This window comes from Protopterus annectens, chromosome 8.part0 (genome assembly GCF_019279795.1).
Source record: "Protopterus annectens isolate FY-2018-M chromosome 8.part0, PAN1.0, whole genome shotgun sequence".
In the NCBI taxonomy this organism is placed as follows: Eukaryota; Metazoa; Chordata; order Ceratodontiformes; family Protopteridae; genus Protopterus; species Protopterus annectens.
In genome coordinates this window covers 1,121,543,019-1,121,569,581 of record NC_056741.1, presented here as the reverse complement: position 1 = coordinate 1,121,569,581, position 26,563 = coordinate 1,121,543,019, and the positions used below count along the sequence as shown (strand labels likewise).

Here is a 26,563-nt window from a genome sequence, read left to right as displayed (position 1 = left end):
TCCTAGTAGACCGAGAAGAGTTCCTCTTGTTTTTGCACTGGCTGAGTCTTCTCTGACTATTTCCTTCTGCTTAGTAGCCTCCCCAGTAGGAATTATGCATTCTAGGATAGCATTAATTTATTATTATGTCTGCAGTTAGACTTACCAAACGAGATCTGGGTATCTAGCGCCAGGCATCATGGGATATAGGGGGGCCTCGAGCCAGTAAGCAGCTCTCGAGCTTTTGAAGATGGCCGAGTCGGAGCCGAGGATCAGCTCCGAACCCAACCAGCAAGAAAGAAGGTGAGAAGAAGACAACTAACATGGAACGCTATGGTAGGTACATAACTTCTTTTTGTTAAATGCTGTTGATTACATTTAGAAAGCCGTGAAATGAGAATGATGTAAGAAAAGTGAAACATGACTTGGTGATCTGGAGGGTTATAGAAAACTGCTTGCTGGTCTGCTACCTATACTTCCCACACCATATATTTAGGTTAGCTTTTGTGCTATCTTTACATCACATGTACTAATCTATGCACACTTACAGCTACATTTTACAGCTATATATTAATTTTCATTTTTTAAAATGACATTACAATTAATAGAAATGCCATAGAGCTTGACTTTCTTTGTGTAATTGAAACAATGTGTAACAACATGTATCTGAAAAGTCAGTTGAATATTTAGTGTTGGAATTACAATTGCTTTCTTTTGTAGTTCAGTTTGAAGCATCAGACAGATCTCCATCTAAGGATGAAAGTGTGCGGCAACATCATAGACAAAAGAGCTGGACCCCAAAAATCCTGAAACAAACTGCCTCGGACCACATTGAACTAGAAAAGATAGACACATCCATCACTTTGGAAAAACAGCAGTGAGTTAACAAGAGCTTCTTCAATTATTTTTTTTTAGAAAAATTCTATCAGCTAAGGTATTCTAGGGGTCCATGAGCTAGACATTACGTATTGTGCTAAATCAGCACACTGGGCAGAAAAAAAGCATTTAAGATCATTGGGGACAAAAGGCATAAAAATGTACAAAGGACTGCTTTCATTCTGGAAGGAATGATCTATTGCCTAGCAGTAAACAGGCTGTGGTTATTGACTTAGAGTACAGCAACCATGACTACATATGTATAATGTTAAGCAGTAGCTCCTGACTTGTCACACTAGAAAGCATACCTCTCAACTATCTAGAATTTTGCAGAATGTCCTTTATTTTGCCTTATATTTTTGCCTTGTTCCTCTTAAAATCTTTGTTTTTCTGGTAAATAACTGGGATTGCAGTCAGTCAGTAATGAAAAATATTAGGTTCATTATTCTTATTGTTCAGAAAATGCATGTTGGTGAAAAACCTTTTGCTATATTACCTTTTTAATAAAATTAGACTAACATTTAAAAGCTGCCCTGATTTTGGGCCTTTCTTCCACCATTGTGTTGGTCTTTGTCCAGAATTCCTGAGCAAAGAAGTTGATGGGGACGCATTGGATGGATTTGCATGCCACTCCTTAAAAAAGTCAATAACAAGGTTTGGAGGGGTGTCCATTTTTTCAGACATTTAGTAACACTGCACCTTTGTTAAAACATGCTATATCTTGTCAGTCCAAAAATTATTTCTAGGCAGATGTTAAGGAAACCAGAGATGGATTGACACACACTTGAAGGAACATTTGGTGAGCAGTGAAAATATTTCCAAGTTGAAAAAAAGATTATCAGACTACAGCTAAATGCACACTAACTCTTTCAGTTATTGTGTATGGCAGGGGAGACCAGTCTTCAATTGCTAGACTTTAAACTTGCACATTCCGATATTGTCTTATATCCTCAAATGCTAGCTGACTTTTTCTTTGGACCAGATAAATTTATAAACATAAATTCCAGATGTGATGTTATCCATGTCACTATTCCTTACTGTTGGGTTGTAGGACCTGACATTGGATCCGAGCTGGCAACTTTGCAGATAGCTTCTAAGCTCGAGCTCCTCCCACTCCCATGATCCCTTGCTTCCCTCTAACCCCTCAGATCTCGTTTGCCACGCTCAGCTTCAGATGCAGATTTCTGGCTTGAGTCTCCAGCGGGGATATGTAGCACTATTTTTCAAATTCTTTTCTCCATTTCCCCCTTGTTTAGTGTTTTCTAGTAATACTCTTGATAGTATTTATTCCCTCACCTCCCGTTTTGCTTCTCGGTTGTTGTTGCTGTGTGTTTTGGCACCCTATTTGTTGTGGCCGTTTATCCCTGCAATTTTATAGTCTTATAGTTTTATACTTTAAGTTTTATACTTTATAGTGTGACTAGTTGCTCTTCTGGGTTTGACCGTAGCTTTTCCTTCCCATTTTCCATGTTCAGTGTGCCCCTTAGTCTTTCGTGTTTTCGTGTCCCAGCATGTCTGACAACCTGTTGGGTTCAAGAGGTGGTCCTCATGTGGTCAGAAGATGCCTTGTTCGATTTGCACAAGGAACGCCTTTGTTTGGGCCCCAACCACCTGGAGGTTGCATGCAACATTTGTGCCCCATTCAACACTGAAACAAACTTCTCTTAAAAAGTTTAGCCCAAAGCAGTTCATTGGCCCAGTCCCCAGCCAAGCCTGGACCCTTCGATCATAAGAGGAAGGTCCCCCTCTCTTCCTTGTTTAAAAAAGGCCAGGCTGTCAGATCCCAGTTCCTTGGATCCGACTCCAGCCTTGGCCCAGTTCGATCTGATGTCCTTGGATTCTACATCCCTGCTACTCCCCCTCCAGATCCAGGGCTTCCGCTCCGAGGCCCTCAGGTCTGAGGTCATGGGAATCTACTCCTGGATCCGAGGCCTTCAGATCTGGCCAGATCCAGGCCAGCCACGGATCTGACTTTATTGGATCTGAGTCATGTGGGATCCAAGCATTCGAACCCTCATTTGCCTTTGGATCCAAGGTGGTCGAATCCAGGATCTGTGTCGGATCCCACAATTATTATAGAGGATTCCTAGTCAGGTTCTGGCTTGGAGCAGTCCTCTTTTGCTTTCAAGCGCAGGAGTTGATCTTTGAACAGGCAGGGGAGGTCTGCTGGCTTCAGACATCCATCCCCAGCTAGGTTCTCCACCTCATCTAGGTCTTCCAGGAACTTGCTGCTGACTGATATGGACAGGATGATGAGGTCCTTTCTCAAGGCTCAGATTGAGTTGGGGTTTCTTGCGTCCCTTGCCCATCTAGCCAAAAGGCCATCTCCTACCCCTTCACTGGCTTATCCTCATCTGATTCAGTTGGTTTTGGACCTTCAAACCCTGGGTCGCATGGAGAAGAAGACAGGGGTCCCTAGTGGCCACTATGTCTCTACCATGTCAGAATCCCTGACTGCTTCTGCTCAGCCTCCCCTGGAATCCTGGGCCTGACCTGTCACCCCAAAGTCCTTGGATGGCAGCTCCTGGCCTGTTTTCTCGGCTCAGTCTCTTTCCCTTGGTGCTTTAGCCCTCGACAGCCTGGGGCCAGTAATGTCCGGAGGCCAGAAGGCACTGGCTTGCTCTGGTCCCTCCTCTCAGGCGGGCTTGCCTGCCAGGAGTACGGATGGGGTGTTGTCCAGCCCTTTGTCCTTCTGGGTTGTAGAGAGAACTTTTTTCTCCATGAAAGTTTCCACACTGGCTTTTCAGGTACAATTCCAGCTCCCCAGAGTGGATTCTTTTCATCCTGTTCCCATTCAGCCCTATCGAATGAGCCTTCAGGTGGGAGTAACCCCACTTGGGGTCCCCCTCTATTCTGAATCCTCCCTGAGTCCTTTCCTAAGAGGAGGTGCCTCGGAAGAGATTGTGCAAGTGGAGGCACCTAGACTCCCCCATGGAATCGCTCACGGAGGATATGGACCTCAGTGAAGGGGACGGGTCCCCCAGATCTCATCCCAGAGAAACCCCAGATCTCATCCCAAAGATATCTCCTTTGGGGATATCTTAAAAATCTTCAAGCTTAAAGGTGGATGGTTGCTCCCCACCCCCCCACGTCCTCTGAGGAGTCCGTGTTCCTGAAGACTTTTGGGACTGGACCATCTACCTCCTGGGTTCCCTCCCTGCTGATGGACTTATAGACCTTATCACCAGCAGGGTGTGGAAGGAGCTGGATAGTGTGGAGCCTGTTCCCAAGCAAGCCGATAAATTTTTCAGCCCCCATTCTGACAAACAGTTCTGGTCCAAGGGTGTGCCAGTTGATGCTATTGTGGTAGCTGCAACCATCAAGAAAGAGCTAACGGACCAGAGTGCGTCTTTTCATCCCCCTGAGAGTCCTGGGCGATTGACAGACATGGAAAGTGGGTTTTCACCTCAGCTACCTGTGGTCTGTGGGTGCTTAACTACTTGTCACATTTCACCCAACTCCAGAGAGACCTGGTCAAGGAGCTTTACCAAGTCCCTGTCTGAGTTACTGCCTTTCAGGGAGCTAAGTAAGGTGTCCTCCAAGCTGTCTACACTTACTTCCTTGGCTAATTCCTCAATGAGGCTGATTGGCAATGATGTGGAAGGTACCTCTCGAGTGGCCAGTACAAAAATCGCTATTTGACGTCACACCTGGCTGAGCCTTTGCGGATTCATGGAATCCTTTAAGGCATCCTTCACCAACACCCCCTTTGATGGATCTACCCTCTTTGGCCCTTTGGTCAAAGAAACATTCACTCGCAGTGAGCAGGAAGGCAAGACCTTGTTGGCTGTGGGAATCAGGTTTTCTACCCCTCAGCACTCCTTCTCCAAGATGCAGCGAGGGGTCAGAAAAATGTGGTTTCCCAAGTCGCACTCTGCCTCTCAAGACACCCAGGATGAGTCATCTTCTGGAGGTCTGGGGAGAGGTTCAACAGCAGAAACCGCCCCAGAGGCGGGGGGGGGGGGGGTCCACAAAATCAGGGCTCCAGGGAACCTTTCTCTGAGAAGCCCCCCCCCCGCTCCCCTGAGGTGCTGCCCAACTGTTCTGCTCTGGAGACAGTCGGGGGTCATTTGCCACTGCACCGTTCGGCCTGGGCAAATATTACAAAAGATTGTTGGGTGCTAAACATTATTTCCAGGGACAATTCTGTTTATTTTTCTCAGTCTCCTCTTCCAGTCAGGAGATACCTCCCTGATGCGCCATCCCATCAGAAGGAGTTAGCTCAGAAAGAAATGCTCAAACTTCTTCAGAAGAGAGCCATCCAGGACTTCCCCCCAGGACAACAAGATTTCAGAACTTACTCTTGCTTCTTTTTGGTGTCAAATAAGATGGGGGACCTGTGTCCAATTCTGGACCTCAGTGTGCTAAATCTCTCTGTCAAGAAGTCCAAGTTCTGGATGGTCACTTTCCAGTCCATCGTGCCTCTTTTGCACAAGGACAATTGGATGTGCTCTGTGGATTTCCAGGATGCATACTGTCATGTAAAACTAGACAAGTGCTCCAGGAGACATCTCCACTTTTGCATAGGGGCCAATCACTACCAGTTCAGGACCCTGCCCTTTGGTCTTACCATAGCCCCCTGGATGTTCACCAAATGTATGGCAGTGGTCACAGCTCACCTGAGACTGCAGGGATTCCAGGTGTTTCTTTACCTCAATGACTGGCTCCTCATAGCTCCCTCCAAGCATCGTCTGGCTGCATCCGCTCAGTATGTGCTTCATCTGTTTGATCAGTGAGGGATTACAATGAATCTGCACAAATTGAATCTGATTCCATCCCAAAACTTGGAGTTCTTTGAGATTCAGATGGACACTGTGTCAGAGAATGCAGTGCTCCCTGTCTGCCACATATATCCCATCAGATCTCATTTCCACTGCCTTCTAGACCTGACTCATCTCCACGTCCACCTTATTCTCAGGGCCTTACGGTCTATGGTGGCAGCAGTCTTATCTGGTGCCATTAGCCAGGTTCTACATGAGGGTTCTCTAGTGGACTGTAGTAGTCCAGTGATCTTCCCTGTCTCATCCGATGACAACCTCAGTCTGTCTCACTCCAGTGTGCAGGAGTCATTGTCTTTGGTGGGTTCAGTCTCCCGACCTCCTAACAGGCAGACCATTCTGTCCCCCTTCCACCCAGTGCCACCTTGACCTCGGATGCTTCCCTGTTGGGGTGGGGCGGGCATTACCAGGAAAAGATAGTCCAAGGCATGTGGTCCTCCATAGAGACCAAACTCCACATGAATGTAAAGAAGATGAGAGCAGTCCTCCTCACATTGCAAGCCTTTCGGGACTGCCTCCTTCTGGGTACCATTGCAGTTCACACGGAAAATATGGCTGTTGTGTGGTACATCAACAAGTAAAGGGGCAGACGCTCTTATCTGATTTGTCGCAAGGCCGTGAGGTGTGGAAATGTGCCGATGTTGTCGGGGTGCTTTCTTCTTGCAATGCACATTGCTGGCAAATTCAGTGTGTTGGCTGACAGACTCAGCAGGGCTATCCTGAGTCCTCACAAGTGGTCCCTGAATCCTTCAGTGGCAAAAGAGATCTTCCTTTGCTGGGGTCAGCTGAGCTGTGATCTTTTCCCTTCCACTCACAGCCACTAATGCAGTTGGTATTTCACCCTGATTCCCCCTCTCAGGAAATCCTCCAGGGATGCTCTGGCTCACGATTGGCCTCTGGGTCTCGTTTACCCCATCCTCCTATACCTCTTATCCCAAGAGTGCTTCAGAAAGCTCGATGTCTCAAAGCCAACTTGATCCTCATCACTCCCTTTTGGCCCCGTCTAGTGTGGTTTCCCCTCCTATTGTCTCATTTGAAGTACCTCCCTTGGGTACTAAACCCCCTTCCGGATCTGATTTCCCATCCCCAACCTTCAGACCCTTCATCTGATAGGGTGGTTTGTCCACTTCCCATAATCTTGAACCAGTCCAGCCTTGCTTCTCCCATCAAGAGCATTATTTTGGCTTGTCAGAAGTCATCCACCAGGAAGGTATATGTGAGTAAGTTGAAATAGTTTTCTATTTGGGACAAGCAGTGAGATCTGGATCCCTTCTCTGCTTCCATCTCGTACATCTTACTGTTCTTGTCTTCACTTTTTCAAGAAGGGGCTTGTTTCTTTACTATTGAGGTGCAATTGGTGGCTATCTCCAACTTTCATGTTTGCAAGGCACCTACCTTTTCCTCTCGCCTTTGTAAGGAGTTTTTGAAGGGTGTGTTTCTGCTCTGGCCTCCTGCAAGGATCCTTCCCCTACACAGGACCTTCCTTTTCTGCTGCAGTCTCTTACACACTGTCCCTTTGAGCCTGCTGCTGCATGTTAAATGAATTTTTTTGTCATGGAAGACCACCTTTCTGGTAGCCATAACTTTGGCAAGAAGAGTTTCAGAATTACAGGCTCTTTCTGGCAAACTGCCTTACATGGTGTTTCATAAAGACAGAGTGGCTCTTTGAACTAATCCTTCCTTCATGCCTAAGATAGCCATGGAAGTGAATCTGAATCAGTCAATTCAATTTCCAGTTTTCTTTCCTAACGTTTCTAATAAAGGGGAATATCTGTTGCATTTACTTGATATTCATAGACAGTTATGATTTTACTTGGATAGAACAAAGGGTTTCCGCAGATCTGACCAGTTGTAAATGGCATTCTCTCTTAACAGAAAGGGTAAAGTGGTTTCTAAAGTTACTATTTCTCATTGGATTTCAAAGTGCATTTCGCCTATTTGTCTAAGGGCTTATCCTTACCAGGTCCAATCGGAGCTCATTCCGCTAGATCAAAGGCTACATCAGCTGCCTATCTGGCCTGTCATTCCATAGATGAAAATTTGTGTGGCAGCCACCTGGTCTACTCCTCACACTTTTGTCATTCATTATAAGCTTGACATTTTCTCCAGGAACAGAGTTTCCTTTAGCTCCACAGTTCTTTGGCATGTCCTTCCATGAGGCTGCCCAGGATTTAGGGTAGCTAGGGACTTGGACCCAACAGTGAAGAATAGTGACATAGATAACATCAGATAAAGAGTTATGTACTTACCATAACTTGGCATCTGTGTTATCTATCCTGTATCACTATTCATCACTATTTCTCCCTCCTTCCCCCATCCTGCAGGATCTAGAGGAAGTGGAGATGTTCTGTCTGGTGGTCAAGTTCTTCCTTAGCTGCTTTCTGGCTTTAGGGCAAACTCGATCTGAGGGGTTAGAGGGCAGCAAGGGATCATGGGAGTGGGAGGAGATCAAGCCTAGAAGCTGTCTGCAAAGTTGCCAGCTCGGATCCGATGTCAGATCCTATGACCCTACAGTAATGAATAGTGACATAGGATAACACAGATGCCAAGTTATGGTAAGTAGTTAACTCTTTTTTTACACTTAGTGACAATCTTTGAGATAAACATCCTTCTCAGGCATTATACAGTTCAGTGGACATTATAGTTTGTAATGCTCATCAGGAAAGGCTTGTGAGAGAGAGAGAATATGTTAAAGTAGTGAGCGTATTGCACATGCTCCTTAGAAAAAGAAATACCCTACCAGTGGAACACAATATCAAATCTGACAGAATAAACGTTTGTGAAAGTTTTATCCCAAGAAAAGTCAAAGATCAAAAAATTTAGTGACAGTATCCTGCAGAAATAAAATAGCAAGGATTAGCAGAGAATAAAACATGTCAAAAGAAAACTAAAACAAAAAAAAAATCACCTGAAAGTCAATAATATAAAAACCCCAAAGTATTTTTTTTCTCTAACTGCAGTGAAAGGATATTAACACCTATGAGATGGAAGATAATTTAGTAATTATGAGAGATCATGTGTAAATGGAACACTTGTTTACAAACTACATTGCAAAAATATTTACTAGTGTTTTATTTAGTTAAGGTTATATATTAAGCAGTCAGGGACATCTGTATGTAACTGATGAAATAGTAGAGAAGGCAGTGAATAAGATTAGCAATATCTCTCGGGGACCTGATTGTATACCAGAGGTATGCATGAACAGCATTAGTTATTCCAATACTAATCTTTATTAAAATGTACTTTTTGCCCCCTTATTACTGTCAGCCATTATACCACTTGCCACAAGCTGACTATTTATCCTCCATTTCCCTTCAGATGACTTTGTGCCTCACATTTCCCTAAGGGGTACACCCTCTGCATGTAGGGAAATGCCTTTTATTATTTTAACTCTTAATGTTGTCTGAGTGTCATGGACAAGAGCAACCCATAGATGACTATCTTCCAGGTGGCCATAAAGGGGGGCTTTGGTCCATCCATCTCCGATTTCCACTCTTAAGAAAAACTTTAGTGCTCTGTTGAGCTTTGCAGTCTTCCCAATGGCCTGAGGGTCTGGCTTCACTCCCCTAAGACTAGGTCCTTTCACATACTAGGGACAAATCTTTATTGTCCCTAGGCTGGAAAACTTCCCAACAGTACCTCCCCAGTCAGAAGCCATCCTTTGGCTCATCTGTTAAGAAGTGGGAATGAGAGAGATTTTTTAATACTAAATAGCCTTAACTCTTCTACTGGCAACTGAGGCATTTGTGCTTCTACACATGTGTAGAAGAGGCTAACAGTACCTGCTTTGCAGAGCCAAGTATATATTGCTGACTGTATGCTGTATGTTACATACCCTTCTCTAATCGGAGTGCATTCTGTCCATGTTGGATGAGTGAGATGACATTGATTCCCTACTCCTACCATCCCATTGTGGCTGTTCCAGTGCCCCATATGTTAATCAGAACTTGATCCTTTGGGTTACAATCTGGGCTTTGTCTCTCTGTGCTATGGGGTTAGCATTCCAGTAATTACAATTCATTCTGCAAAACTGTGAGCCTTATTTAACTAATCTTGACAGTCTATGCAATACCCTTACATAAAATGGCAACAAGTCAAAATCTGAAAATCATAGCCCAAATAGTTTGGTGTCTAATACCAGAAATATTTAGAAAGGGAGCAGATTCATTTTTACCATAAATCATTTTTTCTGCATGAAAGATCATGTTAGTCGAGTTTAATGTCTTTTTTAAGTGGCATCCTTTTTATGCTAATGTTGTTAATTTGCTAGGCCAAAGTTTTCCTGTGGACATAATAATGATGCACTTGTCCTGCATTTTAATATACTAAATATCTCAACTACATATCAAGTTAACTGTTTAAATAACTGGAGTAGTCAGCTGTTGACTGACAGGACTAAATGCCAATAGAAAAACCTTATAACTAGTAATGTACCTCAGGTTTCTATATTAGGCAATATACTGTTTACTTTGTTCATACCTGAAAGAAATGGTACCAGTAATGTAGGGATAAAAGTTAGCAGATGACTTTAAGATTGACTGTATGGTCAATAACTTTCAATATCTTTTTGTTATTAAAACTATGTTGATCAAATGGTGTTATGAACAGTGGCAATAATATAAAATTCAGCGTTATAGCAATAACCCACGTCTGGGTGTGGGTAATGCAGGATTTACCCATGGTTGGTGTGGTTTGGTCATGAGGATGAAGCCTGACTGACCAAACAAAGACAACCGTGGATAAATCCAACATTGCCCACACCCAGACATAGGTTATTGCTATTATACAATAACATTATTTAAGAAAAAAATACCTACTTTTCTTAAATAATGTTTTTGTATAAGAGTGACATGCTATCTTTCCACCGCTGAACATTTCCTTGAGCTTTATTTGATGTACTGTGCATGCGTTTAGGACTTGCATTCCCACACATACCCAGTATATCAGTGGTCAGGAAAGTAAGCAATGGAGAAAAGAAGATCTCCGTTGCTTTGTTTTTCTTTTGTTTCTTTTTATTTTTTTAATTAAAAAAAAACTTTAGGGCAGTTTAGGGGCAGGAGAGAGACAGCATGGACGAAATACAAGGGATATCAGGTACGTGTGTTTAGTTTTAAATAACGTACCTGATTTCCCTAGTATTTTGTCCAAGCTGCCTCTGGTATGTCCGGAGTCCGGACTACAGATTTTATTTTTATTTTTTAAGAAATAAAAATAAAATTTAAAGACTATACCAACGGAAAAAAAGTCTGGGCGACCGGACCTTTTTCCATTAGTATATTCTCGGATTTACAACGGGCACGCTGGTTGGGCTGGCCAATCAGTGTGCACGTTTTGGAATGTTAATGGCCAGTCATTGTATAATAATAAATATTCAGTGTTAACTCGCACTTACAAGAGGTAATTTCTCTATGCTCACTCAGGCTGCTTCCCAATATATTGATTTTTTCCACAACACAATGTATGGATTATTAAAAGCAAATGTTTTGGAATTGTGTGACATCTGTTTTAGATTCATTTGTTGCAGGCATCAGTTTTTGTATATTAAGAATAATTATGTACAAGTTCAGCTTTATTACACCTCAGTAGATATAAAGCTAGGGATTATAAGCAAAGTGAACAGCAGCATAAAATAGCCTTGTAGATAACCATTTGAAATGTCAGGACCCACTAGTGGCTTCTGAAACGCACAGAGACTTAATATGCAAAAAGTGAATTTATACAAAGTCAGAGATGGGCTTTTCTCTGGATAATCCTTTTCTCTGAGGTATGGTGATCTCAGAGTTGGTATTTATATGTTCAGAGGATATGAGGTGCTTGCCTTCCCTGCAAAAAAGAAATTTAAAGGAGAAGAGTGATCTTCAAGATTCACTCTTCTCCCAGGTTTTCTGTCTCTTTTTTCAGCTTGTTGGCACTTGACATTTAGAGTGCTAACATTTCAATAGTGAGCCAGCTGTGTGCACTTATGTTTGTATGGATAACTAAACACCCTCTATTTATGAATTGCATACTGTTGTAAAGGAATGATGGTGCACCAGGACTGATCCCTGTTCTACAATCACCATACGTTTCCATAACTTCTGGCTAGGGTATATAATGTATACTATGGTAATGTTGGGTTCCATTGCAGCAAATACTTTCATTGGTGGGGCACTGCGGAAAAGCCATATGTGGTTGTGGTAGCAGAGTAGCCCATACCACTCACTTTGCCATTGTATTAACTTTTTGCTACCCTATACAAGTAGTATTTGCATAGGTTCATAAGTTCATAGGTGTTTAGTAGGCTAACAACCACAAGGGCCTTCTTAAGCCTAGCCATGCATCTCAAATCTCTGGCAAGTTCTGATACCCTTGATAAGTGTAAGTAGGGGCTTGGGAGATGAAACATTTACAAGCTAGGGCCTGGGAGATAAACCATTTAGAGGTTGCCTGTGTCCATTAGAGACATAGGTGCCAGTAGAGACATATGCAATATTACAGATTTCCTTAATTTTGGTTAACCAGAAAACATGACATTACACTTTTCTCAGTAAATGAGAGCTCAACTGCACTAGCCCAATTACTTAAGAATGGTAAATGCATATTAATTACTGAAATCATCTTCATTATTAGCAACAAAGCTAATTTTGCAGTTGACTGTATACTTTAACCAACCAGCAATGATCATGTGGGTCACAGGAAAAATGCTATTAAACAATAAAGGCCCAAGCATAGATCCCTGAGGAATACCTGATTTCACCAGTGCTAGCTGTGCTTTTTTTCTTGAATCATTACTCTTTGGGCTGTGCCTCTGAGTCAATGATTAATCCACCTACATAAATATTGACTAACCTTATATTGTTCCAATACCAAATCAATAGCACGAAAAGATAGTAAAGTCAAAAACTTTGGTTAAATTCAAATAGATTTTACCTGTACTAATTCCCATCTCCATAACCCTAGAGAAGCAATCCTAAAAGCTTGACAAATTCCTAAGTGTAGAACGGCCGTTCAAAAAAACAATTTGAAAAATAACAAGCAATACAAGATTATTTTCTTTAAGTATGATTTCACTAATACATCTCTCAAAGTATTTCAATAATATTGGTGTTAGACTTACTGGGCAATAATTTTGTATTGCCATCTTATCTCCAGATTTAAAAATTGGAGTAACTGATGATTCCTTCCAACATCTTCGTACACATCCATTATAGATCATACAGTTAAATGTCCTAAATAATCTTTTATATTAACCAACAAAATTCCAGGAATACAGTCAAATCCACTCAATGTATTAGATTTAATTTTATTTACAGCTGTTAATAACATTTCTTCAGTAATATTAGGACATTTTGTCATACGATCAATTCTTTCTTCCACAAGTTGAGAATAATCAATTGTATCAAAATCAAAACCATTAAGTATTCATTACATTTATTAGCTATCAATTTATTATCACTAATCATTGAGCCATCTACAAAAAAAGAATTAATATGATTTGTTTCATGCCTGAAGGAATTAATATATTTGTAAAAAAGTTGGTATTTGAGTCATCACTTGCAAACATATTTTAGTTTTTCATTTCTTATACTTGGTGATAGCTCCTTACTTCTCATCCCTAAATTATTTTTATTAAACTTATTTGGAAATCTATGCCAAACACAAGAAGCCCTCTTTTTCCTTTTATATAATTGTTCAAATTACATTTCCACCAGACTGGGAATTTATTTTTGGAATTTACTGTTCTGTAGCAAGTCATCCCAACTACACTTTTGTACAATAAAGATTCTATATTATCATAACCCCCAGTAACTAACTCACCCATTTTACCTAGTCTAAATATAACAAATTATTCTTTAATTGGCAATAATCAATTAGACCATAATTATAAGGTTTGGTTCATACTCTGGGTTTATCCTGAACAACTATTTTAAATTAGAAGGACAAATGATCAGATAATCCCAGAGGAGTTGAAATCTGAATACTTTCAATTAAAATCAGATTATCTTTACCTAACAAGTCTAGGTCATTGCTAGTCAGTTCCAAAATCAATTGTGTAATATATTATAACACTTGAAAATCTCAAGAAATTCTCTTTCACAATTTCCTCCTTAATTTATTTACCATTCAGTGGTAGGATAATTAAACTCGCCTATCAGTACCAGATTTCTATAATCTATTCATACTTAGTCAAATAATTAAAGTGAGTATCTAAAGCCACTGTAGGTGTATGATAAAATACCATAATTATAGGACCATATGACAATATTCAGTAAGCTTTGCAACTCAGTAAATGTCTTTACAAGTTTATAAGAAACTGAATTTCTAACCCATAAAGGTATGGCTCCATCTCTAATGCTTATTTGTAAGAATTTAAATTTATTGTTTCCTGGTATTTGTACGTCAGATGAACTCCATGTCTCAGTAACACCAATAAACTCATATCCCTCAGAAAGTACCATATATTTTAACTCACTTCCTTTGTTCCCCAAGTATTGGGCATTACAATAAAAACATTTTAAAGCTCTATTAAATTTCCTGTTTCTATTGACAAATGGAGCCGCTCATGTGAGACCCTAAAGATTTTCAGCATAATTACTAAACAACCCTGACAGAACCTCAGACCCATAATAATTAATCAGCATAATTACTAAACAACCCTGACATAACCTCAGATCCATTATAATTAACATGAACTCAGTCATTTGAAAACCCTATTTGAATCAAAGGCACAGTTTTCTAAAAGTTTTATTAATGTAATACTGTAGGTCAAACAAAGTTGTCTTAGCCAATTATTGAATAATTATCAGTTTTAGCATAGTACTATGATGTTGCTTAGCAAAAAAACTGTTGTGTAACACGTCACAGCTAAGGACGTTCAGGACATTTGCTAAGGAAACATAGTCTGTGGTGTGCAGTTCTGGACGCACATTTTATGTGTTTAAGCCAGTCATTCCGCAGTTGCTACCAGGATTATGAACCTTGGAATTTGCAGGTTTTCTTCATTTGCATAGTCACTGCATACCTGGCAGCTTCCAGGTATGCAGTAGGATAGCCCTGTACAGTCCACATAAGGTTCTGGATTTGTGCTTTGAGATGCATACCAGCCCTTCACGAATGTGAACCATGTTTTTGAACAGTACCCATCAATATGGGAGTCTGTGCAAATATATTTTACAAGAAAAAAATAGGGGCTGTCAAGTCTTGATTGTACTGAAAAAGTAAAAAAAAGAGGTTGAGCTATTCTGTTTAACATAAGCTTGTTCAAGGTGATATGATTTTGATGCATAAAAGTGTTTTATTACATTGGTTATCAAGTAGTGTACGATTAAAAATCACACAGTGCAATCTCACTAGAGGTAATGGATATTTTGTTATGATCAAAAGAAGTAACAGAATTAATTCCTAATTGTTTCATCAGAAACCTGTCAGTTTACGGAACAAACTTACACTCTGTTTAAGGAGAGTGGAATGTAGTGTTGCATTCAAAAACAAACCAGACAGATTTACTGGACACAAACATAAGGGTACCAGATTTGGGATAATAGCTCCTATATGATTTTTGTTAATTTTTAATAACTTTATTAAATTATCATTTAAGACATGGGCAAACATCCATTAATAAAAACTAATACAAACTATGTTAACATGCTTCTAGTTCCATACATAAGAAATCACATATATTCTATTTTATAGGTATCAGTCCAACATTACATAAATTACTTAATTCCTGCCTTCCCTTAAACCTCTCCTCCTCCTCCTGATCATTATTCTACATGTATAGTTCCCACAATTTTCATTTATTTCTGACATTTTCTACTTCCATTTTCTAAAGATCCTGCTTCCAATTCTTTTATCTATGTTATAATATTCAGTACTTCAAACACAGTTTAGACTTTGATTTCCATTTTCTAGAAATTGCTTTTTGGCAAGTTTTAACAAGGCCTTTAACAACACCTTGATATGTCTAGGCAGTTCAACTCTTGTGTCACAGGGCAAAGGAATCAGTTCCTTAGTTATACCTATTATCTCACCCAATATTTCTACTCTGTAGTGATTTTTTTTTAAATCTACTGACTCATTACACTTCTAAAATGTATGTTCCCAGTTACCTTTTTCTTCCCCATCCCACCTGCAACATTTCCCATCTACCCGAGGAAAAATGTTTGAGGTCTGCTTGGGGTGTATAAAAATAACTATGTAAAATACTTCCAAGGAAAAATCGTTAACCTCATGGACTTTGTTGCATACTCTGGAACCATTGTTCTCTTGTGAATTGCTTAAACAAACTCTCTTCTCAATCTTTTCTAACCTCATCTGATTGATTCTTATAGATTTTGTGCAATATTTTGTATATCCTTCTAATTATTCCTTGACGCTAACTTCTATTCTAGATTCAACTAAAAACTCTACTAGAGCAGGTCTTTCACTTACAATTCCACTTCCCCTTTCTTTTTACTTATACTCTGATATCAATCCCTGGTAGGGAAAGTGGTCTCTAGGCTGCAGTCCAACTGTCTTCTTGGCCTCATCCCATTCTGTTACCCTTCCCTCTCTAGTTATTTGCTTCCAGTACCTCAGTTCCTATGCCAGTTTTCCTCAGTAAAATCCAGTGCCATCCTGCCTATTCTCTGTACCTCTACCTGCAGTCATCCCTTTTGACAAAATCTTCTTTCTCCATTCTCATGTTGGCTTAGTTCTTAGAATACTTTCTGCTTCTTTATAAATATATGTTATGTATGGCTGTTATTATTCTCCTTAAGGATCTGCATCCAAAATTTCACTCTCTCCTTATTTCTTGGATTTTCTGCACTGATTTGTCATCAACCCTTTCCACTTTGAATAATAACCATCTGTATATATATATATATATATATATATATATATATATATATTAGTTTTAAATGTGTAGCTCTAAAATATCCCTTCAAATCAGTAATCCTAAACCACCTTTCTCCATTGGAAGCATCAGCTTATCTCACTTAACTCCTATCCTTTTATACTCTCAGATAAATTCCTGCAACTCTTTATTAATTATTGTCCACAACTTCTCTGGTTGATAAAAATATGCATTATCTTTATATAAAACTAAAGGGACTAAAACATTTTCATTGCTTGTATTTAACTATCTGTATCCATAAACGAGATCTTCTAGTTTCTTCGTTTTTGTATTATCTTTTCTTTAGTCTCTTCTCACGTATCCTTAGCTGCAACAGAAGCCTTTTTAATCCATACTCCTAAATATGTCATCTGATTATGTCCCAATAAGTATGGTTCCACAACACTGAAATGCCCTTTTCTGGATTTGTCAAGAACAAAATAAGATACTCTAGAAATAAAACCAGACTTTTGTTGGTTATTATACCAATCATATCCTTAAATTTCTGAGTCCCTTATTTTCTTTGCCAGTGGCTGTGACTGTAAAGTAAATAACAATGGAGGAAGAGGACATTCCAGCCTGGTTCCTGTGTTCAGACACAACTTATCAGAGAGGAACCGTTTGATCCTTCATATATCCTCCTACTTAACCTTATTATTGTATCAGGGAATGGAAATGCTTCCATTGCCCTACTCATAATATCCTATCTTACACCATTGAATGCTTTCTGTGCATAAAGACTCGCCAACAACAGTGGTATTTTCGTACATTCTACTTCCTTCTGTATCACCACTGTTCCATTAATGTTATCAAAACCACAGTTATCCGTATATATATATCTGTTTTGGCAACACCTGTGCCATTCATTTAGCTAGTCTAGACATAAACACTTTTAAAATTGAAATTGGTCTATATGAAGCTGGGTCTGATGGATCTTTACTGTCTAAGTATTACATTCACCGCAGCTTTCGTCCAAGATGATGTTCTTTTTAAAATATGGTTAAACAAAACCTTACAGATCTTTATCACTTTCTTCCTGCCTAACTTCCAAACTTCCACAGGAAATCATCTGGTTGTGGAGACTTTTCTGCAGATGGATTATACCTCACTATTCTTATCACATCATCTCCTATCTCAGCTGTTAATTGTTGAGACAGATCTACCTCAACTTTGGCATAACAAAGTCTTATATAAATATGTTCACTGTGCCATTTATTGATTTTCACATGTCTCTGCTTTATAGGAACTTTCATAAAATTTCCGAAATATCTCTAATACCACTTCATGATCTCGGGTTATTTTTGTTTTACTGGCTCCCTGTGTTTGGCAACAACCCTTTCTAGTTTCTGTTGCCTAAGTTGTTGTGCTAAAAGTTTTTGTGCTCTGGAATTATTAGCAAAAAACAGTTGCTTAACAGCAGTCTTTGTAAACTTGTGCTTATTCTCCAGATACTACCTTTGCTTGTCTTTAGCACTCTGCAGTTCCACCCCTTTGTGAGAGTCCCTTATTCTGCAGTACTTTAACCTTTTTTAGCTCCTCTAACTAATTTGTATTACTACTTAACTATATTTCTTTCTCTTTTATCTCTACCCCATTTTTAAACTCCATTTTCATTGTATTCTACTCACAATGTATAACTTCTGAAGAAATTTCTATTTTGTAGTAACTCTTGAATAATTTTTCCACTACCCATTCCTTAACTTCCTCTGTTTTTAACTGGTAGGTTGTAAAGTGCCAGTGCCTCATTTTCATTTCATTACCCAGCATTTGTTTCTTCATTTTTATTGAGCATGATCTGAAATAGTTATTGGATGCATATCAAAGCTTTTAATCAAATGCATATGTTCCTGTGAAATATACTGTATATCTGGCCTAGCCCAGTTATTATACCTTGGGGACTAGTATGTAAATTCTCCTCAGGTTCCTACTAATGAATTCATGTTTTCCATGCCAAATATTTTCATAAATTTCTTCAGGAATCTACCCTCTTTTGTTATATTTTCCCTTCTAGGTTCCCTGGATACATCCTCACCATTGCAAATCAAGTTCCAGTCCTCATCTATAAGTAATAATGTTAAGTTGTCAATCTCGCCTTCATTCTTGCTGGATGGGTTTGGAGCCGATCCTCGGCTCCGACTCGGCCAATACTAAACCTCGAGAGCTAATTCCACCGGCTCGAGGCTCCCCTATATCCCACAATGCTAGGCGGTAACTACTCAGATCTTGTTTGCCACTATAGCTGACGAGGTGCTTTTCTACCGGCTCAGGCAGGTGAGTTAGAGTTTTTACCATATTAGGTATTTCTTAACCCCCTTTTTTGTCTCATAACCTTTTTACTTTAATTTAATATTTAGATAAATCGACCCCTGTTTTTTCGGGTCTATATTCCCTTCCTTTTCTTCCCTTATTTTATAGGCCTTCGGCCCCTCCCTTCCCCCAGTCCTTTAGTGTGACTAAATTAGTTGTTTTTTAGTTAAGGGCTTGTGTGTGTGTGTGTGTGTGTGTTTGTGGCTTGTGTTAGCCTTAATAAATTAATAATTTCTTTAGTAGAGGGTGTATCTGTAGTGTGTTTGTGTTGTTGTCAGGCACTCCTTTTACAATGTCAAAAGACTCTAAGGTCTCAGGCTTCAAGAAGTGTGACTCGTGCTGTCAGAAAATGTCTCTGACAGACGGTCACACTTCTTGTGTGTATTGCCTGGGACCTTTGCACCTGCAGGACTCTTGTGCTGTTTGTCATGGTTTTAGCCCTAGAGTCCTGCAGGAACGCAAGAACAAATTAATCTTGCGGGGCTTATTAAAGCCTGAAGGCCCCCCGACTCAGTCTGTGTCGGGGAAGCCTTCTAAAACTTCCAAACAGTCGGCTCCGGTTTCAGAGTCGACTGCTGGAAAGATTAAGTTGGCTTCGACATCGGCTCTGGCCGGAGCCGATGTTTCCAAGCCTCATACTGTTACCTCAGCTCCGGCTGGAGCCGAGGCTGATAAAACTCCGTTGGCTCCGATACTCTTATCGGAGCCACAGTCTAGGAAGAGGTCCAGATCCCCCTCTATCGGTTCCGTGCATTCGGCGCCAGGATCCCCTCTTCTTTCTGAACATAGTCATAAAACTCATTCCTCACAGTCTTCCAGGTTATCTGACCACGATTTGCAAAGGGTAGTGAGTAGGCTTCTCAAGTCCGAGGCACTGGTCCAAATGCTGCATAGCCCGACTCACCAGTCAGTGGCTATTTCCGTTCCCCAATACATTCCTCCTCCGACTCCTTTGAGTTCGGAGCCAGGGCTTGTCGGAGCCATGACTGTCGGTGCGTCGGATCCGATACCTTCCCTTTCGGCTCCATCGTCTGCTCCGATCTCCTCCTTGGAGGGATCTCGGCGCCGAGCTTCCCTCGTCGGCTCCGAGGGGGCGAGTGGCATCGGACCCTTGTCCGACACCGCTCTCCCTCTCGGGGCTTCGGCACTGGTGAGTTCGGCTCCGACATCGGCTTCGGAGCCGTCCCTGTCGGTGCCGGGGGAGGTCCTTGTCTCTTCGGAGTGGGGGCCTCTGGCCTTGCCTGACAGGGGTGCCCTCGAGGTCATGCGGAGCATGCTAGAACCAGGTTCTGCCCCACAGTCGGCTCCTTCATCCCCCCCATCTACAGTGCCTGTGGTGATTTCTACTCACCCCCTTGTCTTAGACCGCAGAGAGCCAACTCCTCAAGTTTCCCCATTGGGAATTTCCTCCTCTTCCGAGGCCTCTCCTGACCCTGTAGGAGATCCCCAAGGAAGAGGCAGTGCAAGAGGAAGCACATTGACTCCCCTGAGTCTGTCACCTCTGACACTGACTTAGAGGAATCTGAAGGTTCCCCTCGATCCCCCTCTGAGGATGTCTCCTTTGCTGACATCCTTGAGATCCTGAAACAGAGGGGGAACTGGCCAGCCCTTAACCCTTCGGAGGATGAGTCAGTGTATCTTGAGGCATTTGGCTCTCGCCCTTCTACCTCCTGGGTGTCCCCTCCCTTTGACCCCCTTGTGGAAGTGGTGGCAAGGAAGGCTTGGACGGCTCCTGATTCAGTGGAACCCACCCCGAGGAGACCATCTAAATTTATTACTGCCCCTAGAGATAAAGATTTTTATCCAAAGGTGTCCCTGTTGATGCCATGGTGGTGGCTGCGGCCACTAAGAAGGAGTTAGCTGATCCTTCGGTTCCTGTCCATCCTCCTAATAAGGAATCTAGGACCATGGACAGGTACGGCAAGCGGATGTTCTCATCAGCGACCTTTTCAATGCGTTCGTTGAATTACTTATGCCACTTCACTCGTCTCCAGAGAGATTTACTCAAGGATATGGGTGAACTGATAAAGGATCCTACAGCTGATGGGTTCAAAGACACAATGAACTCCCAGTTGGCAACCCTGAATTCCATCGTTAACTCCTCCATGCGGCTGGTCTCATATGCTGCAGATGGGGCGAGTAGAGCCGCAGGCACAGGTGTTGCCTTACGACGTCACGCCTGGATGCGGCCATGCAAATTTGCGGACCCTTTCATGGCGTCCTTCACCAATTCTCCCTTTGATGGATCATCCTTGTTTGGTCCACAGGTGAAGGATACATTGACCAGGTGCGAGGTAGAAGGTAAGACTCTCTCTGCCATAGGAGTCCGTTTTTCTACCCCTTCTAGACCCTATCCCAAAGGTCAGAGGGGAGGAAAGATGTGGTTCCGCAAACAATCCCAGGGAGTCTCATCTGACGCACAAGGCCAATTCCCCTCTAGAGGCAGAGGGGGGAATAATAATAGATGCCGCCCTAGAGGCAGAGGAGGTCTGCAAAACCAGGGTAGCAGAGAAATGTTCTCTGACAAACCCTTTCGGCATCCCTGAGGGGCTGCCCGGCTGTCCACCTTTGGAGGCAGTTGGGGGAAGGTTATTCCTGTACCCAAAAGCCTGGCTTTCCCTTACTCAAGACAAATGGGTACAGTCGATCATATCTGAGGGTTACAAAATTCCCTTTATTCACATCCCATCCCAACCCAAAAGATCCCTTCCAGACGTTCCACCCGGTCTAAGGGAACAAGCAGCATTATAAATTTCAAAGCTGCTATCAAAAAGAGCTATCCATTCAGTCCCAGCAGACCAGCAAGGATCCGGAATCTACTCCAAATTCTTTTTGGTACCAAAAAAACAGGGGACTGGAGACCCATATTGGATCTCAGCTACTTAAACAAGTATGTCAGGAAAACAAAATTCCGGATGGTCACGCTACAGTCCATTCTACCCTTCTTGGGTCAGGACAATTGGATGTGCTCGATAGATCTTCAGGACGCGTACTACCACATCAAGATGAACAGACGCTCCAGGAGATATCTCCGCTTCAGGCTGGGAGCCAGTCACTACCAGTTCAGGGCCCTGCCCTTTGGTCTCACTACAGCCCCCCGTGTGTTTACCAAATGCGTGGCAGTGGTCGCGGCTCACTTGAGACGTCAAGGATTCCAGGTGTTTCCATATTTAGACGACTGGCTCCTTACCGCCACCACCAGACATCAGCTTCTTCTATCCAGGGACTTCACCATCCAGTCTTGCCAAGCTCTAGGTATTTCGATAAATTTCGAAAAATCTGCCTTGTCGCCTTGTCAATCTATTACCTTTATAGGCGCCACCTTAGACACACTCAATCTTTCAGCCAGACTCACAGAGCAGAGAGTGTCAGACATTCGGAACCAAGTTTCCCTTCTCTTACAATGCAACAAAGTCAAAGCCAGACTAGTTTTGAAGGTGTTAGGACTCGTGGCAGCAGCTATTCCCCTTCTCCCCTTAGCTCGCTTTCACATGAGGATCCTCCAATGGATGCTGTTTACTCAATGGTCCTTTCAACAGCTCCCGATGTCCCATACCATATTGCTAACTCAATCATGCAAGAATCAACTGTCTTGGTGGATCACATCACCTCAACTTCTCTGAGGAAGACCCTTCACTCTCCCTCCCCCAGTCGCCACGTTGACAACAGACGCCTCCCTGATCGGGTGGGGGGGGGGGCATTATCAGGGCAGGACAGTCCAAGGCAAGTGGCAACCTTTCGAGTGCCACTTGCACATAAACGTCTTAGAGATGAGAGCAGTGCTTTTAGCGTTGCAAGCCCTTCACGACTCTCTTCCCACTGGGACTATTGCAATTCAAACGGACAACATGTCTGCAGTGTGGTACATCAACAAACAAGGCGGAACCAGATCATACCCTTTATGTCGAGAGGCACTCAGACTTTGGCAATGGGCGATCTCTTCTCAGCGTTTTCTGATAGCAACGCACATTCCCGGGAAATCCAACATTATTGCAGACAAATTAAGCAGGGCAATTCTCATGCCCCACGAGTGGTCTCTAAAGAAATCAGTTCTAGAAGAAGTATTCCTAAGATGGGGCCAGCCTTGCTGCAATCTTTTTGCTACTCCCCAAAACAGCAAGTGTCACGACTTCTTCACTCTCTTCCCGTTACCAGGCCATCCCACCAGAGACACTCTAGTCCACTATTGGCCCCGGGGACTTCTATATGCCTTTCCCCCCTTTCCACTGATATCTCAACTAATTCAGAAAGCCGTCGCCTTGAGAGTGACAATGATCCTCATTGCCCCTTACTGGCCTCAACAGATATGGTTTCCTTTTCTTCATCATTACCTTTTGGAGCAGCCTTGGCTTCTGGACCCAGTACCAGATCTGATAACCCACCAATCGGGTCAGCTGCACCAATCTCTGCCTTCTCTAAACCTCACAGCGTGGTTTCTCCGATTCCAACCTTAGCCAGGCTTCCCTCAATATCTCGCTCGGTCTGAGATATCTTGATAGCCTCTCATAAATCTTCTACCCGGAAGATTTATAGTAGCAAATGGAAACGCATCTCTTTTTGGGCAACATCAAAAAACATAGATCCCTTTACTGCACCTATCCAGTGTATTCTAGACTTTCTAGCAGAACTCTTTCATGTAGGATCATCTGCATCTACCATTAGAGTTCAATTGGCTGCCATATCTAATTTTCATGTTGGTGTTTCAGAGTCTAGCATCATGGCTCACAAACTCTGTAAAGCCTTTTTAAGGGGCGTATTTCTTCGCAAACCTCCAATCAAAGATCCCCCGCCTCAATGGGATTTGAACTTGGTTCTGGCATCTTTAATCCTTCCCCCCTTCGAACTGGCGGCTTCATGTTCTCTGAAGTTGCTTTCTTGGAAGACACTTTTTCTGGTAGCTATAACTTCAGCGAGAAGGGTATCTGAACTCCATGCTCTGTGCAGTCGTCCTCCTTACTTAGTGTTTCACAAAGATAGGGTATCCCTCTGTACTAATCCATCCTTTTTGCCTAAAGTTTCCTCTCAAACAAACCTAAACCAAATTATTGATCTCCCTGTCTTTTTCCCTAACTAGTCAAACAGGTCGGAACAAAAGCTACATTTTTTGGATGTTCATCGCCAACTTAGATATTACTTAGACAGGACTAAACAATTCAGGAAATCTAATCAATTGTTTCTGTCATATGCGGAAGAGAAATTGGGCCTTCCAGTTACTAAAGTATCCCTCTCTAGATGGCTCACCTCTACAATTACCTTCATCTATGAGATCAGACATCAAAAACTACCCTCAAGACCTAGAGCTCATTCAACTAGGGCATTAGCTACATCCGTAGCTTTTCAGGATAGGCTGCCAATAGATTCCATTTGTGCAGCAGCCACCTGGGCTTCTCCTCATACATTCATTTCACATTACAAATTGGACATGGTTTCCAGAAGCCGTGCCAGTTTTGGTTCCACTGTTCTCAAGAGTCTTTTCCGATAGGCCACCCGGGATAAGGTGCTTGGGACGCGGTCCCATCCAGCAAGAATAAAGGCGAGATTGACAACTTAACATTAAGAAGTTATGTACCTACCATAACGTTCCATGTTAGTTGTCTTCTTCTCGCCTTCTTTCTTGCATCCCACCCTCCTTCCCCCAAGCCTGGACAGACCGACAGGAATTCAGTTTGTGTTCTTCCTCTGGAAGTCGTCATTCCCACACATTCTTCCACCTCTTTTATCCCTTCTGAGGTCTGCGATACCTTTTACGCAGATTGTTTTTGAGGTGGGTTTCCCTACTCCATTTTATGGAGACTAGAGTTGCTTGGTATAGCTATCAAACGAGATCTGAGTAGTTACCGCCTAGCATTGTGGGATATAGGGGAGCCTCGAGCCGGTGGAATTAGCTCTCGAGCTTTAGTATTGGCCGAGTCGGAGCCGAGGATCGGCTCCGAACCCATCCAGCAAGAAAGAAGGCGAGAAGAAGACAACTAACATGGAACGTTATGGTAGGTACATAACTTCTTATTCTCTCCTGGAAGACACTTGTTTCTCCCAAAATTTTCTTAAGCTCCATAAAATCAGTTTTTGCCAGAATATAAATACATGCCAGTGTAATCCTCCTCCCTTGCCAATAGCCCCTTGCTATCACAAATCTACCATTATTATCTTCCCCCTCTTCTATCATTATTGGAGCTTCTGTGGCAATTAATAGAATTACTCCCCTTTTCCTTTGTCCCTGAAATTCTTCTGAATATCCATCCTAAAATCCCTTATTTGTCAAATTCACATACTCATTTATTTGCAAAGGTGTCTCCTGCAGCATTGCTATTTGCACAGTGCATTTCGTAAAATAATTCAATACTCTTACCTTTGTCTATACCTGTAAGGCAGTTTACGGTCCAAAATAATATTGATAGCATAGCCATTATGATAAGTTTTTATTCCCACCCATTATACATGATAACTTTTTTAAATGTGTATTTCTAACTTTTGTGTTGCATGTACACACTAATGTTTAGCAGGTTGATTTTTTATACAGTTGATGTTATTTAGTCCTATCTCGTCTACATTCTTATTCGGCTCCGACTCTGCTGATTTTACTAGCTCAAAGTCTCTCATTGGCTGGGCTAAGAGGGTATCCCATGGTGCACTGCTCCATATCCCCAGATCTCATTTGCCGCTTGTGTAGCTCAGACGTGGTCTTGCTTGGCTGTGGCTAAGTACCTTCTTTTTGCTATTTCTCTTAGAGAAAATTGATAGTTTATACCCAAAAGCTATTTTAATAGCTATTTCTTGTTGCTGTCACTGTTTCTGAGTGTGATAGTTGTGTTTTTGGTATCCCGAACTGTTCCAGCGGGCTAGGCCCATTTTAGTTAGAGGATCTAGTCCTCCCCTCTGTTAGTTGAACTTTGTTGTGTGATTGTGTTTTCTGTGTGTTCCCTGAAGAACCGTTTGTTAGAGGATGTTCTTCATCGCACATTGCTGCAGTCCTTACATATGGGTAGTCCGCTGTCCTCGGTCGGCCCGAATACCAAAGTATAAGGCTGACGTCGATCAAGGCGCTTAAAACTGACATCAGGACGTCAGGGTACAAAAGCGCATGACCGACGTCATATCCTCAGTCTTTTTTGCCGCATGGTCCGATGCAGAAGCAGCGTTGCAAGTGCCGTTCGGCGTTCTGAAATTTTTCGAGTTCGGAGTTTCAGACCGAATCAAAGTTGGCTAAGTACCCCGTTGGGGAATATTTTGGTTTTTTCTTGCCTCAGTGTTTTACCGGATGTCAGAAAAAGTGAATAACTGTATTTCTTGTGGGAAACAGATACCGCATAGGGATTATCATTCTTTGTGTATTCCTTGTTTGGGGCCTGAGCACGACGTTGTTGGGTGTCGCTTTTGTGCTAGGTTCAATAAGCGCACTATTACGCGAAGGTTAGATTGTGCTAGGCTGGTCTTCGGGAAGCGGTGCAATTATAATATGCCGTCGGATTCTCCGGCGCCCGCTTCGAAGAAGCGCAAAGACAAAGCAGTTAAACCCAGGCAAGAAGAGTCGTCCGTTCCGGACGTCGGTTCTTTAGAGGTGCCAGTGGAACCGGTGGTTCCGACGGAGGCTTCTCTGGAGTCCCAGGGGGAGACTTTGATATTGCAGGATGTGGCCTCTCAGGAGGCAGGTCAGGCTGAAGGGGCTTCTCAAGTTACTGTACTCCCTCCCTTCCTAGGGTGGTTAGGCCCTCTCCTTCTGTTTCCAAGGCTTCTCCCAGAGGCAGGCCAGGTTTAGCTTCTGTTGGTG

The 26,563-nt window shown here is 42.2% G+C and overlaps 1 protein-coding gene across 1 annotated transcript in view; it reads left to right on the top strand.

Annotated features, from left to right (window-relative positions):
- SHE (Src homology 2 domain containing E) overlaps positions 1-26,563 on the top strand; it is a 1,455,638-nt gene that overhangs the window by 953,969 nt on the left and 475,106 nt on the right. The window contains exon 4 of the mRNA XM_044080648.1: positions 700-856. Coding sequence (XP_043936583.1) covers positions 700-856 — 157 coding nt within the window. The remainder of the gene's footprint in view (positions 1-699; positions 857-26,563) is intronic.